The 13,904-nt window shown below is 35.9% G+C and overlaps 2 protein-coding genes across 3 annotated transcripts; one reads left to right on the plus strand and one right to left on the minus strand.

The window, feature by feature from the left end:
* The first annotated feature begins 41 nt into the window (after window positions 1-41).
* LOC126911258 (peptidyl-prolyl cis-trans isomerase NIMA-interacting 4) lies at window positions 42-1,365 on the plus strand. Of its 2 annotated transcripts, XR_007705772.1 has the most exons (3): window positions 42-289; window positions 435-923; window positions 1,031-1,365. XR_007705772.1 is itself a non-coding variant. In XM_050697273.1 (2 exons), the coding sequence occupies exons 1-2, from the start codon at window positions 205-207 to the stop codon at window positions 752-754; spliced, it is 405 nt and encodes a 134-aa protein (XP_050553230.1). In that variant the 5' UTR covers window positions 42-204; the 3' UTR covers window positions 755-1,365. The 2 variants fall into 2 exon arrangements, 1 of the variants encoding a protein (XP_050553230.1); XM_050697273.1 differs by having other exon boundaries at window positions 435-1,365.
* Window positions 1,366-2,905: 1,540 nt separating this feature from the next.
* LOC118262499 (uncharacterized) lies at window positions 2,906-10,329 on the minus strand. The gene is made up of 5 exons (XM_050697238.1): window positions 10,161-10,329; window positions 7,962-8,094; window positions 5,909-6,069; window positions 4,220-4,408; window positions 2,906-3,460 (listed from the first exon to the last, which is right to left on the minus strand). Exons 2-5 carry the CDS (start codon window positions 8,089-8,091, stop codon window positions 3,287-3,289), a joined length of 654 nt encoding a protein of 217 aa, XP_050553195.1. The 5' UTR covers window positions 8,092-8,094; window positions 10,161-10,329; the 3' UTR covers window positions 2,906-3,286.
* Window positions 10,330-13,904: the final 3,575 nt, after the last annotated feature.

Here is a 13,904-nt window from a genome sequence, read left to right on the forward strand (position 1 = left end):
TTCTTTACCAGCAAAAAATTGCAAAGTATGGCAACACTAGTTTATAACCTCACTTTGTAAACAGCTGATCTATCTTATTTACGTTACGTTTTTGTACAACATTGAACTATTTATCACTATAATTATAGGAAAAATAATCGTGGTAAAAGAATATCAGAAACTAGAACGTTTTCACACGTCAAAATAAAATAATAGTTTAGTAATATGCCTCCGAAAAAACAACCAGAAAAGGGTAAAGCCGGTGGAAATGCCAAATCCGGTGGAGGAAAATCTGGTGGTGATGCGAAAGGTTGGAAATCCCCTACTTATTGTACTCTTTGATATTCTTACTATCTACTTGCATTTTACAGTTGAATGTAAATAAATTCCTCTGAAAATTGATAGGAAATCGTTTACTCTATGAAACATGACTAACCTTCTTGTTTTGAATTTAGAATCAGCTGGAAAAGAGAAAAAAGGCGGGACCGCTGTCAAAGTCCGTCATATATTATGTGAGAAACAATCAAAATGTTTAGAAGCCTTGGAAAAATTGAAAGCTGGACAAAAATTCCCGGATGTTGCAGCCGCGTACAGTGAGGATAAGGCGCGGCAAGGTGGGGATCTTGGCTGGATGACCCGTGGTTCGATGGTGGGCCCATTCCAGGATGCGGCATTCGCCTTACCAATATCTACAGTCAATAGCCCTGTGTACACAGACCCTCCAATAAAAACAAAGTTTGGATATCATATCATAATGGTAGAAGGCAAAAAATGACAGACATGGTGTTTGAATTTGAGTATTTTTGGGCGATACTTCTATTATTCATTATGGAAAGGATATGTTGTCTTCAGGAGCAGTTTGACAAAGATTTCTCCATATTGCCAGACCCTCAAAGGTCTAATGAATCCCTAAATAGTAATATGGAAGATTTTGCTAACAGAGAGTGAGTATTTACCCGATAATATGAAACTAAAAGTTTAACATAATCCATGACAAAATGAAAATCAATTGTAGTTAAAAATGAAATTAATTATTTTTCGTTATTTCCAGTTTTGGTTTAAAACTAAGCTTTCTTCGTCTGTGTCGTTTAATGCATGTCACAATGCTCCTGACCCTTGTCTATTTCTGCAATGTCTGCCTTTGGTTCATAATGACCAAGAAATCATCGCCCAGATCCCTAAGATACAGGTTTAAAGTTGCAATACCCTCCCCATAACAGCTTAATGTACTATATTTAACTTTTAAACAATAAAAACAGTAAAGCAATATTTTTATATTAATAAATATGCAAACTACTTATTTAACTTATTGTCACAGGTTTATAAGTAGTGCAACAAATTTTATTTGTAAGTGCAATGCTGAAATAAATGCATTTATTGTCTCGATTTGTTTGTTTTCTGTAAAATGCTTCAATTTGATTGTTAACCTTAGGTAAGATTTGACTCATAATAATTACACCTTATTAATATTGGTATCAATTGAAAGTATGTTTAACGACCTTTAAATTAACAACAGTTAGAATTTAAACACAACAGATCTCATCAGCACGTAATAAAAAAATGTTGTCAAAATATTCAGAATGGGATAACATCAAGAGACTGTTGTCACATTAATTCGTCCATGAGAGAAAGCATGGAAGCAGTCATTAGGGAGGGTAACACTAGGTTTTAAGTTGTTTTAAGGACTTATTTGCTGATAATAACTTTTAAATCATCAGGGTTAAAATGACTATGAAGGGAACTTTTAAAGAGGTGCGATTTTTGTGACGCCGATTAGTACTTATACCTTATTAGATTTTGTTAGATGAACTTTATTATACCATTAATCTAAATATTAGTACTTAATTTGTTGAACTGAAATAGCTTAATAATCAGTTAGTAAAGCAATTTCGGTTGTCTCTTTTATTTTTACTGGTTCCCATCACTGCTAAGAATTGTGACTCTTGGTCGCTAGATGTCGCTATTTACTAAATTGGATTGTTTAATTATGTAATTATTAAAAAAATCATTATAGAAATATTAACAACCAACAACATTTATTTTAATTATTTTAACACGATTGCCGAAAAACAATATTAGTTTTTTATTATCAGGCTTTTTTTTAAACATTGCCCAACATTAGGATTTTCTCCCGTCGTGCGTTTACAAACATACAAGTTCACAGGCACCTGACTCCGAGACTCGAAACAACAACTTGTGGATCATACAATGAGTTGTTCCGTGCGGGAATCGAACCCGCTACACGTTACGCGGCAGCCGGTTGCCCAGCCAACGCATCAATTTACATAGGCTTTTATTTTACACGAACTGTAATGTACTCTAAACGATAGATAAAGTTGCGTAAGGTAGTAACTAATGATATTACTTGCCCTTAGTATGGCAATAGGACCAATAGGGCTGGCCTCTAAACACACGAAACTCTTGACCATTAAAACATCGGTAATATGCACCTGAAGCACCTGCCGCCTGCTTATCCTTTAGGAAATAAATAGGCAAACTACCATGTCATATCACATCACATTAAAAGCCTATAGGTGGCTACTGCTGACCTAAGGCGTCTTCTCACACGCTTGCTCGATGCGGGTTGGCGTTTTCAAACTTATAATTAGAAATTATTATAGATAAGCCCAGGTTTCCTCACGATAATTTTCCTTCACCGTTTGTCAGTGGTGTCTAAATAATCTTAGAAAGGTACAACCTGCACTTCCATGCATGGAAAGCGGACTTCTTAAACCTCCAGGCCATTACTATCAATTCATTTAAAATAAATAATTTGTTTTCAAAATGCATGAATTTGAAAATATATACAAGTTTTATTTAATAGTAATGTATGTCTAGAGTAATAGTCATAACATAACATCTTGTCTACTATTAACGATTGTTTTTCTATCTAAATAGGGGGAAGTAGGTAATGAAACAAATCATAAAAATTAAAACAGTCTTTATTGACAGATCTTAAATATTATTAAACATCGACTGCATTAGTTACGTGACTAAAGTAATGTACAATACTGTAATAAATATTTATTTATTGAGGTATTTAAAGCTAGAACCGGATCGTTAATTTTGAATATAGAAATTTTAAATCGATTCTTTGCCGTTTTTGTAGCTTTTACGTTATTTGGCTGTCTTTATGGTTATCTACTACCTCATAATTTTTAATGTAAGCACAGTCATATAAATAGAAATTACTCGTTATAAAAATATAAATAGTTCGTTAGATTCGAAATTGTGAAGTGCTTACTTCTTAACAATACTCTTTTTACTTCTAATTACTCAGTAACGGTGTAGCGCAGTGGTTATCGGATCAAACTCTGAGGGCAGGGTTGGTGTATCGCACGTATTTCAGGAGGGCGTCGTTCTCCTCGCACACGAAGGGTTTGCGGTGGTGACACGCCACGTCATGCCAGTGAACGCCGTCGTTGTAGAAGTTGTTCAGGATGGCAACGCAGTGTTCTGCAGCACCTCCCTGGAGCAGTTCCTGTTGGTACAGAAGTAAAGTTTAAGTTATGTAGGTATATGCGTATTAGTCATCCATAAATCTAGTCTCAGACAGATTGACCCTGACTGGTAGCTATGCATTACGTCACTAAGTAAACTCCCAAAGATCCGGCTAAATGCTTAAGAAGATGGGAAGGATGTAATTTTGTATAAGTTGCAAGTTATTTTTATTATCAAAACCATTACATCAATCGGCTGCCGTGGAATAACCGCATAATGCGCAAGGCCTTGAACGCCATACGACAACGGATGCTGAGGATGCGCGTGCGACCGCAGAGGATTATGTCGGCATTGTTTGTTCCGCAGTGTAGGCGCAGGCGCAGGTCGCGGGTACGCGCGACACGCAGGGAAAGTGACGCGCAAACAACGCGACGACGCGCGCCGAATAACGATGAGCTTTTGTTGTACAAGTTGCGGTCGCTGTTTGTAGAAAGTGGTCGCGACATGCGGGTACGCCCTTCGGCGAATATTTCGCAGGCCCATAAATATTCACGTGTCGCTTTCGTTTTCATTGCGTTATATCCGCCGCACGGATGCATTAACGGGTTCGGCGGGTGCGTATGACAAACGTTACTCAACTGCTCGCGGAATCGGCTCCTTGTGTTGCGTCACATGTATGACCGATTTCGTAATGTCATGCTTTCTTACGCACCTATTGTATACACTGCGGAACCAGTCCTTAGTTTGATGGGTAGGTAACAATTTTCGTAACGAGGGGCTGTAAGCAGGCGGAACTTACCCTGTTGTCGGGCTGAGGTTTGCCGATGCCGCCACCCTCAGACCAGTCGTTCTGTTGACGGTTTGTGGTGGGAGCCAGCTTCTGCAGCTCAGCGGTCCAGAACCAGCCGTTGATCTCGTTGGGGAGTAAGTCAGGACGGTTGCATCCTTTGAAGTCGCAAAGACGACCCGAGGTCCAGATGTACTTTTGCTGTAGGAAAACGATTATTTGCTTTACAATGGTAATTCTCCGACAGTATTTGAATTTGTCTCTAGGCTCATTATGAATGTACTTGACACAAAACCTCTATTTGTATGAACACGTAAACTGAACAATTACCGGTTCGTCTGCCTAGCCACTTGATTCTATCTGTTGGACACAAAGAAAAAATAACAATGGCAAAACGACCATTAAAAAAGAAGACTATTAGATAAGCGAATAAGGCGAAACAATTTGATGATTCCTAACAATACCGTGGCGATACCACAGTGAATACGACAATTTGTCACAATTATCAAGGATCGTTGTGCACACGGCATTAGATTGGATTGTAAGAACATAACGAATGTGCTACTTCATTACCATAACAATACAGTGTCACCGAGCAAATGGACAGTTTGGCAACGGAACAATCTGATCGTTTGGCATTAATATCTGTGCTGAATAAATTTTCATTGGTTAGTGTCGGTTTGCAATGGTAACGGAAAGTTGTAGGCCTGGTTGTATCTAAGTGCCCACCCTACCTACTTACGTTTGTAATAAGGTACCTAGTTACCATTACTAGTTTCACCGTCTGGTCATAGTTCAAGCCCAACAAGATCTCATCTTCCGCCTGTTAAAGTTTTACTAGTTGGTATCTCGATTTCTACATATGAAAAACAAGCGCTAATTACCCCCTGGTGTCGATACTTATTCTTGGGAGGAACGTACAATACAACAAAACATTGCATTTCCCACGTCGGTAATGCGAAACACGTAGCTATAGTGAAACTCGTTTAGGAAAAATCAACGCGACCATTGTTGCGTTCCTGAAACTTTAAATTTTTCTTTACCTCGCCGGATACAAGTGCGGTTATTGTAAAGTTATGTCAATGCAAATTACGCGGTCCATTAGTTGAATAATTCATTCATAAAGAAGTAGAGGTTTGTGGACGAAAGTCTAAATGCATTGCGAGTGGTAACAAATAACAATATGAACTCTTTTTAAGATTCCATGTCGAACCGCACTTTCTACTTAAGTAGCTTTGAAAAAGTGATACGTTTTCACGTCACGGTCACGATTGTTTTCCTTATGTGTTTGGACTCTAAACACGTATGGATATTTGCTACAGGCTTTGGCAACAGCAGAACTGGTGAAGTCATGGTCATATGACTCAGTCAGGGACGATCTCAATGCGAGGACTTTTCTAGAATCTTCGGTTGTATTTAAAATTCAATCAAACGCGGCGCGCTATCTGATGTCCATTCAAAACCTGAACCATTGCATCACAGTCGTTAATGAACTTCGAATAAAGGAAACGAGAACTTGATTATGTTTTACTGTCATCTTACATCACACGAGACTCCATCTCGGGTATAAACATTGTGTAATATCATAAATATTTTCTAACGAGTTTAAAAAGCTCAATAAGTTTAAATTGGACAAAATATTGGCTTTTTAGTGTGTCTGTCGGATAATTCAAGATAATTAAATTAGATGTTTTTTCTCACCTTGTCCTGCACGATGCGTTGCTTAACCCATTCGTTTTCGTCGCTGGTCTCCAGAGACACGAGGTCCATGCAACGCTGACGGCAGTAGTTCCTGGCGCTCAACCAGTCCTCCTCAACGCCACGGAGGGCAGGGTCTCTCCATGAGAAGAAGTAACCTTTGTCTGAACAGAGAAAATACACATTGTTATAATTAGGTCACCTTGGCATTTTTGTCGACTCGTTGGTATACTAATTAAGAAGTTCTTTTGTGGAATGGCCTAGTCCCAGATCTTTTATTTGCGAATTGTCAGTAGTATTTTGAACTGTTCCTTTTCTTAGAAGGCAACAGTCGTATCTCCGCATAACCCTTGCACTTCAAACGATTCAATGCTTCGATCTCTTCCGCATATAACAATAGTTTGCGATATTACTCGAGAATCGTGGAAGTCGTGGGAAATAATGGTGGATAGAAAATCTTCGCTTTCGATATTCTGACGGAAGAAGTGACGATTGATGCGGTTTCTAAGGTAGGTTCGGTTCGGTACTAAGAATGGATGTCTATTGTGGGTTTTCTACATTGAATATGATCCGGATAGATCCCTAAAATCGACCTGATTACTGGATAGATGGATTTTTCATGAGTAGGTACTAACTCAACCTAATAACAAAAAGTTCTGATAAAAAACGAACAAAAATCTTTATTTTGTGTTGAACCAAAAAGCTGAAGTAAAAAAACTGAGTTGAGTCGAAGAAGTTTGCTATGATCGATAGAACAGGATGTAACAAAACCATTTTTTTATAAACCTGCGAACACCAACTGACCTACTGCGAAAACAGTATTGAAAAAGAATAGGTATAGCTACAAAGCTATGCAAATTAGCGGACAACCCGCAAAACTGCACAAACACATTCTATTTTAAGCAAAAATAGACGAAACTAGTTGAAAACTTCTGACATATACATAACTTGTACCTTATTTGCACGCGGAAGTTCAACTGTTTACTGATATCATAAGAATTTCATGTATTTCTAGTTGCGCAGGCGCATGGTGGTATGGCGGACCGGTTTTACCTTATCTATGGGAGATAAGTGACTACTTGCACCTTTTAGATGAGTTCCTATGACAGGAGTCACGGTTTCTAATGTTATCTTAGATCGTTACAGGCCCAAAGCGCTGTTGTGCTTTGCATTAGCTTAGGTAGGTACTGCGCAGTACAAAAGTGCAGCGGAGATAAGGCAGCAAGTCTCAGGTACTTAGATTCATAAGGTTGATTTGGAGAAAGAGTTTAAAGCTTTTTAAATCTTTCTGTTTGGATTATTTTGTTTTATAAATTTTTGCTCAAAGATTTATTTGACCAAAAATTTATAAAACAAAATAATCCTATGCATGTATGTATGCATGGTGTTATACATTACTGTCTTTGAACACGCTCAGTTATTAAAGACACTTTTAAAACTTTAAAGTTGGTAGTAGTTACAGGGCTTTAAAACTCTTCTAGAAAGGCAAAACGGGAAGGTTTCATTCCAATATTTTGTTATTTTATTTACGAGGTTCTGTTTTCTTTTATGGTGAAGACGAGTTCATCAAGAAAGAATTGTTAAAAGATTACAATAATAAACTTCGCATAAACTGATAATAAAAGCTTCCTGGTGTCCACTTGTTGCTTAATTACAATAGTCATTACTTATTTCGCTTCAGTAAAATGTTTTCTGGATATAAATAAAGGGTTCGTTCTTTGCCAAATATGGTATGGGTTACTTATGGTGCATTCCATAAATTAATTAGCACTTGTAGATTCGAATGGAATGTAGGTAGAGGTCATCATACAAGAGGCTATTATTTAATGTAATAATGAATTAAATTAAATTAATTATTTACATTATTCATTAGTTACTACGTCAAACACAAATATAGTCTATTAACTAAAGCTCAAATCTAAATTCATCTAAAACAAAAATTTCATATGTGCCGAAAATCAACATAAGCTTGCCGAAAATCCATCCTATAAGCTTGCTTTCAGTAGGCCCATTGTGTAGCCCCCTGTATTAAATATTATTTTCAAAATGTACTTACTGTCCACATATCTCTCGTGGATGGTCCTCTGCACACACAGTGAGGGTACGGGAGGTTCCAGGATTCTTCCGTTTAGGAACTGCGCATGCGCAGCTGCCGCGAAAAGGGCTAAGAACACCAACTGTTTCATTTTCTGCAACAAATAATAGACGAGATTTATAAACGAACTAGCAAACCCGGCGAACTCCGTTTCGCCACCAATGATACTTTTCTTTTGAAAAAAATAAATATTTTGCTATAAACCTCACGGAGACCGAGATTTCCAACAAATGCAAAACGTGGAAATCGGTTTGTGCGTACTGGAGTTATAGCGTCAGGAAGGAAAACCCGACTTATTTTTATATAGTAGACTTGCAGAACGAACTTAATTAAAAAGTCGAGATGTTATCATAATTATTACGTTATGTTTAAATAAATGATTCATTAGTGCGTATTCTGTCAGTTTTTACGCACACGTTGACACCATTTTACCTCGTTTACATACTCGTAAAATATTTAACTACGGCCATTAACAAATTATGAAAGTGCTAACGAGTAATTTAGCATAATAATAAGCAGTTATGTATGTCTTACGCATCTTTTCATGTGGGTTAAAAGTTTAGAACCCTGTCACAAGTGTCACATGATGTCATATCCATCTTATTGTCTGCCTGACCCTTACGTCGATGTTAACAAAGGGTGTTATTTTTTATGCGTAGAACAATCACCTAAACCTTAGAACAATTGTTTTGTTTTTTTGTCGAATCGAAGATAATAAAAAAAACGTGTTCGCTAAATCCAGACGAGACGGTGACAAACAAAATATTTTTATTGTCTTCAATAGGTCTTACAAAAATGCTATCCTAACTGTTTTGGACCAGTTTTTGTTGAAAAAACGGGTTTTTCCAATTATTTAATTTTGTGCCATAATACCTGCCCAGTGTACAATACTAGTATAAAAACCCACAAAGGTCACGGACCTTCGGATTTATGTAACGTGCTTAGTAAAACAAAAATCACAAGAACCCGGAACTTTCTTAAAATAAATCTACAATGATGACGGTCAAGGTTCAACCAAATAAATACGACATTGATGTAAGTTTTTGAATTAATCAAGTATGTAGGTATGTCAAGGCAAAAGAATAGTGCTTTCTACTACTTGCACTAAATTTATTGCAAAAGGCTTAGTAGCTAGCTTATATTTGTTATTTTTTTTATTTTTTTTTTTCAAGTCTTTTAGTGATTAGACAGACGCACTGAACAAGTGAGATTCCCTTTACAAAATTATTGACAATGCTACACCTACCAAAATATTTTTATATCAATTCCGAACTGAATTTTAGATGTAATATTACTCGTATGCTAGAGGCTCGGAGGCTGTTTTTTTTTCTAAAATAATACAATTACACAAGCTTGCATAATTTTAACCGAGTTTCGCAAATCTATTTTTCTAAAACTTCAGTTAAATGCTTACAAAAAGAAGTTTCAAAATATTCGTATCCATTTTGTATCTTAGTCACGTTTTAGTTCTCAGAAAATTTTTCTTTCAACTTTTACTTGTGACGACGAACATTATCTTAATGTGTAAGAACCAACTTAGCACGTAAATGAGCTAAAGAATAATTGCCAAACACCACTGTTTAAAACTTTTGAAATAAATATTAACTACTTGTTTTATTTTTATAAAAAAAGTGAAGTCTGTATTAATAGCTTTCATAAGTCTTGAGGAAAGTGCACACTCACATAGGCCTCTAAAATATGAGTAGGTAGTTGTTTACAAACAGACCCGGGAATGATTGCGCAAGATCCCGGGATTACAGACCGGTCCTATGTTAGAAAGCGACCTTGCCCGGGACTAAATGAAGTTCATTCCACTCGACACTTCCCGAGGCCTATCATTACAAAATTCCTATAAATTAATCGATTCCGACTCGATTATAGCTTTACTGCGTCGATCCGTGTGAAGCTTACGACATAAATTATGATAATATGGTTAATTGGTTACCTACTATATTAATACGTATAAACTTCCAAGCTTGTTTTTAAACTTTTTAAATTTTTTATGAATATATTCACGACAAAATAGGCAGTTTTTTTTCTTTTTTATTTTTATTTTGTTTTTTTTTTCAAAAATCACAAAATTATTTCACATATTTTTTTTTATAATACAGATCACTGATAAGTTTGGGGTTAATAAAAAAAAATGGTAAATTCACTCACCGTGTGTAGTGTGTGTCTGAGGGAGTCGTCACAAACTGATGCGTTTGCGCCGAGCGTTCGTTTTATATGGAGGAAGTCGGCGCGCGGATGATCTGACGCACGCGCACCCTTGCTTTGCTTCGGGGTGGTGCCACAAGTCACTTGGGTCACGTGAGTTCTGATCTAACGCCAGTCAATTGCTTTTCGACTATCGTCTGACATAAAAAAATATGACACTGGTATTAATACTGTTCGGCAGAATTTTAAAAATGTTTTTGTTTTAAGATGATGAATTTTTTTTTAATCTTATCAAAAATACAATGTAGTGAAAAGTAGATAACGAAATTTAGCTTACAATAAAATTTTCAATAATGGGTCCAAATATCCATTTTAATTTTTGTTGATTGGGTTGTTTCATATATCCAGATATTAAAAAAAAATCGACCTACCTTATTTCTTGTTACCGAAGCTGGAGGGCTACTGTAGAGTATCTTCATATCTGCAGTACTATTTATAATACATATCCAGTCTACGCCAACGAAGAATGCCTATTTAAAATTCGTTAGTCCATTTGCATAAGGTATAAAACTGTTTATAAATAATCTGCAATAACAATACCATAGTTTAGGTAGACTATAGTCCGTATCGACGTAATTGGTGTTTTCCAAAATCAATCAAAATAATATATTATTATATAGGAGTACAGTAGGCCTATGTCACAGTCATATTTTCCATGACCTAACCTCATGCGCTCACTGATAAACCTTAGTTCAACTAGCCTGGGAATGAAAGTGAAGACTCATAGTAGACTCAAACTACATAGAAATTGAAAGATTAGGTTCCTTTATAGGTACTTAATACGCACACTACACGTACATAGTAATCTAAATGAGAATAGGAATAAATGGATGTTGTTGGTTCCAATTCTGAAATTGGACTTGACAAAACAAGATTTATAATGAAACTAGCTTCTGCCAGAGACTTCGCTCGCGTTCCCGTGGGATAAAAAGTATCCTATGTGTTATTCCAGACCATAGTCTACTTCTATTCCAAATTTCATCCCGATCCCTTCAGCTGTTTTGACTTGATTGAGTAACAAACATACACACAAGCAATGAACTCATAAACTTTCGCATTTATAAAATTAGTAAGATATTTTTTCTAAGACGTGTTTTTCGCATCTAAAAATGTGTTAAAAATACTAAGGTGGAACAAGGTACATTAGCATATTTTACTTAGTTTTTGAATTTGTTTGTTGGATTTTCGGAATAATCTTTCTGTCACATAAGTATATTAAAATCTCTTGTCTTAACAAAGAAAGTGCGATTTGTAGATTCTATGCAGAAGTTTTACTTTCTGCCACAACTTAAGTTCAAAGTAATATAGCCACAGATCGTATTTACTATACATACGTACCTACTCATACAAAGATCTATAGGTACATGTTACAAGTTGACATTTGCGTGGCAGTCGGCACGCGTGTCAAAAAGAAAGTCATACATTATAATATAGGCAGGCACTGGCAGGCACCTATAGTAGGGACCTGTTACTGTCTTGTAAGGAGTGATCAGAGTCTGATATTAATTGCCTGATAAAGAATCTGTAATTATTAATGAAATTTATGGTTTAAATAGGTTTGAGATTATTCGGCATGAAGATTGATAATGGGATAGACTTCGATCATTTTATGAATGAGATTTGGTGGCTATACAGAGAAGAGTGTAACTTTATTTGGCACAACAGCAGGTACCTACAAACATTACATGCGAAATAAAATAAGAAAAAGAACAGTAAAAATAAATTGTGGATATACACAAAAATTAAAAAACAAAGACACTAAAAATAATAATTGTTGTATGCCCGACGGTTGCACCAAAAAGGTCCAACTGGATCCAACCGGACTGCTGAACTCAGCATGAATGCTGAACCTGATGGAGATGATATGATGTGAGTCTAAAGCAACTTTTAGTAAAATTGATGCATGAAAGAAAATATTAGCACCTAAGTAATCTAGATTATTACTTTGTAGTCAATTTTATGAACAAATTAGAGTAACAGATATTTTTAATATTATTTACATTATTATCTAAGTTCACATCCGCAGACCGCAGTGCCGAAGTGTGTTCATATAAACATTAGATTTAAATGTTTGGCATGGGAAACATAAACAGCCAGTAACGCCTGCGACCCATTTATAATGATGAGCATAAACTAACAATGATGTTAGGTGTTGTTACCTCAAAATTTGATGAACTGTTTTTCAATTGATTTCCGTTTCACCGGGAGTTCGGGCAAGAGGTTACACAATAGAAAAATGCCTTACCTTTACCTTGCTTCGAAGAAATTATATGTTCTGTTTTCTGGCAGGATGTGGTACTCGTATCACTCTGGTTGAGTCGAAGTATGGCTTGCCGTTACATGAAATGAAATGAACATGAAAAAACGTTTGTTCATAACATACAATACACAATATTTACATAAAACTTTGTTGGTAGATGTAACTCCTGATGTTTATAGAGAATAGAGCTAAGCCTATTATAATAAACCGGTACAAATACACGAATATCCATCCATATAACTTCCTTGGTAACAGCAAAAGGTGTTTCAAATATCGAAATCAAAATTATACCACTCATTTGACCTGGATCTCGGAAATTGAACCTTTCTATACAAATGATAGATATTTTAGTAGCATAGGTTACTTACCTCAAATACCTAGGTACAGTACTTGCTGCCATGGTCTAACAAATTGTTTATTGGCCAATGCTGCTACCGAGCTATCACTTACCTGATAAGGTTTTAGGGATTACAGATTGATTAATTGCTTTAAGCCTTCAAGGGCTTGCGCAGACGATGGACATTTCCAATTAAGGGCTTGAGGACAAAAATGTATTCAGGGTTGTGAAAAAAAACACCCAGATCTTGATTTAATTACAGTACGATGTAGGAGTGTAGGTGTTAGTGTTAGGTGCTTTTTCGTTAGTTAATCGATGTAGTTTAAATATAAGTTGCAAAAATAAGTGCCCCAAAGACAACGCTTCACATGTGCATAAATGACACTCAATCAGCAAATGTTGGATACCTTCGAATTTAGCACAAACTGTAAAGTTAGGAGAATCAAGCTTTGTACGCATTTACCGATAACCTATCTTAGTGTCCCGTACACTCCTCAAGGAACATATCTACCCACATGCAAAGTCTCATCTTCCTAGGTCCAGGTTCCAAACAGTTTTGTAGATATTCGTTTTAATAGGACCAATAATCCCATAGATTACTTTTATCCATATTGCGTAACTGCTTACACATGCGTGGTTATCAACAGTTAACTAAAGTTGGTTTATAATTTTAACAGGATCTTCACACAACCGGTCGCCATTTAGAAATAGGTATTGAACAAAATATTATATACTTATTGTATACATTATAATCATCACAACTAGTTCTTTTTGGTGGCATGGTCTCGTTGAGCATATTATTGAGAAATTCTCGCATAATGTTAAACTCATCATAAAGTCGATGTGTTTTTTTTTATTTCCTTAGACATCTGACTACGATTTGGTTTTATTAGATAGATGTATTTATTTTTATGCGTATACTCATATACAGTTAGGTTGGATGACCGCTATTACGTGATATCCTAAAATAAATTGAAACACTAAAATAAAAAAATAAAAAATGTCTAGCCTATGTATTTTTCTGTTGAGTTCATTTCCATACCTAATGTAGCATTTAGATGATAAGTATTAAGAGGTACATTTCGAGCAG

Source organism: Spodoptera frugiperda, chromosome 12 (genome assembly GCF_023101765.2).
Source record: "Spodoptera frugiperda isolate SF20-4 chromosome 12, AGI-APGP_CSIRO_Sfru_2.0, whole genome shotgun sequence".
Taxonomy (NCBI): domain Eukaryota; kingdom Metazoa; phylum Arthropoda; class Insecta; order Lepidoptera; family Noctuidae; genus Spodoptera; species Spodoptera frugiperda.

Excerpts from the sequence above, each read along its gene's own strand:
- LOC126911258 (XM_050697273.1), top strand. The coding sequence starts at position 205 with ATGCCTCCGAAAAAACAACCAGAAAAGGGTAAAGCCGGTGGAAATGCC. Across the intron at positions 290-434 it reads ATCTGGTGGTGATGCGAAAG|AATCAGCTGGAAAAGAGAAA; the intron begins GTTGGAAATCCC and ends TTTTGAATTTAG.
- LOC118262499 (XM_050697238.1), bottom strand. The coding sequence starts at position 8,091 with ATGAAACAGTTGGTGTTCTTAGCCCTTTTCGCGGCAGCTGCGCATGCG. Across the intron at positions 6,070-7,961 it reads CCACGAGAGATATGTGGACA|ACAAAGGTTACTTCTTCTCA; the intron begins GTAAGTACATTT and ends TTCTCTGTTCAG. Across the intron at positions 3,461-4,219 it reads AACCTCAGCCCGACAACAGG|GAACTGCTCCAGGGAGGTGC; the intron begins GTAAGTTCCGCC and ends CTGTACCAACAG.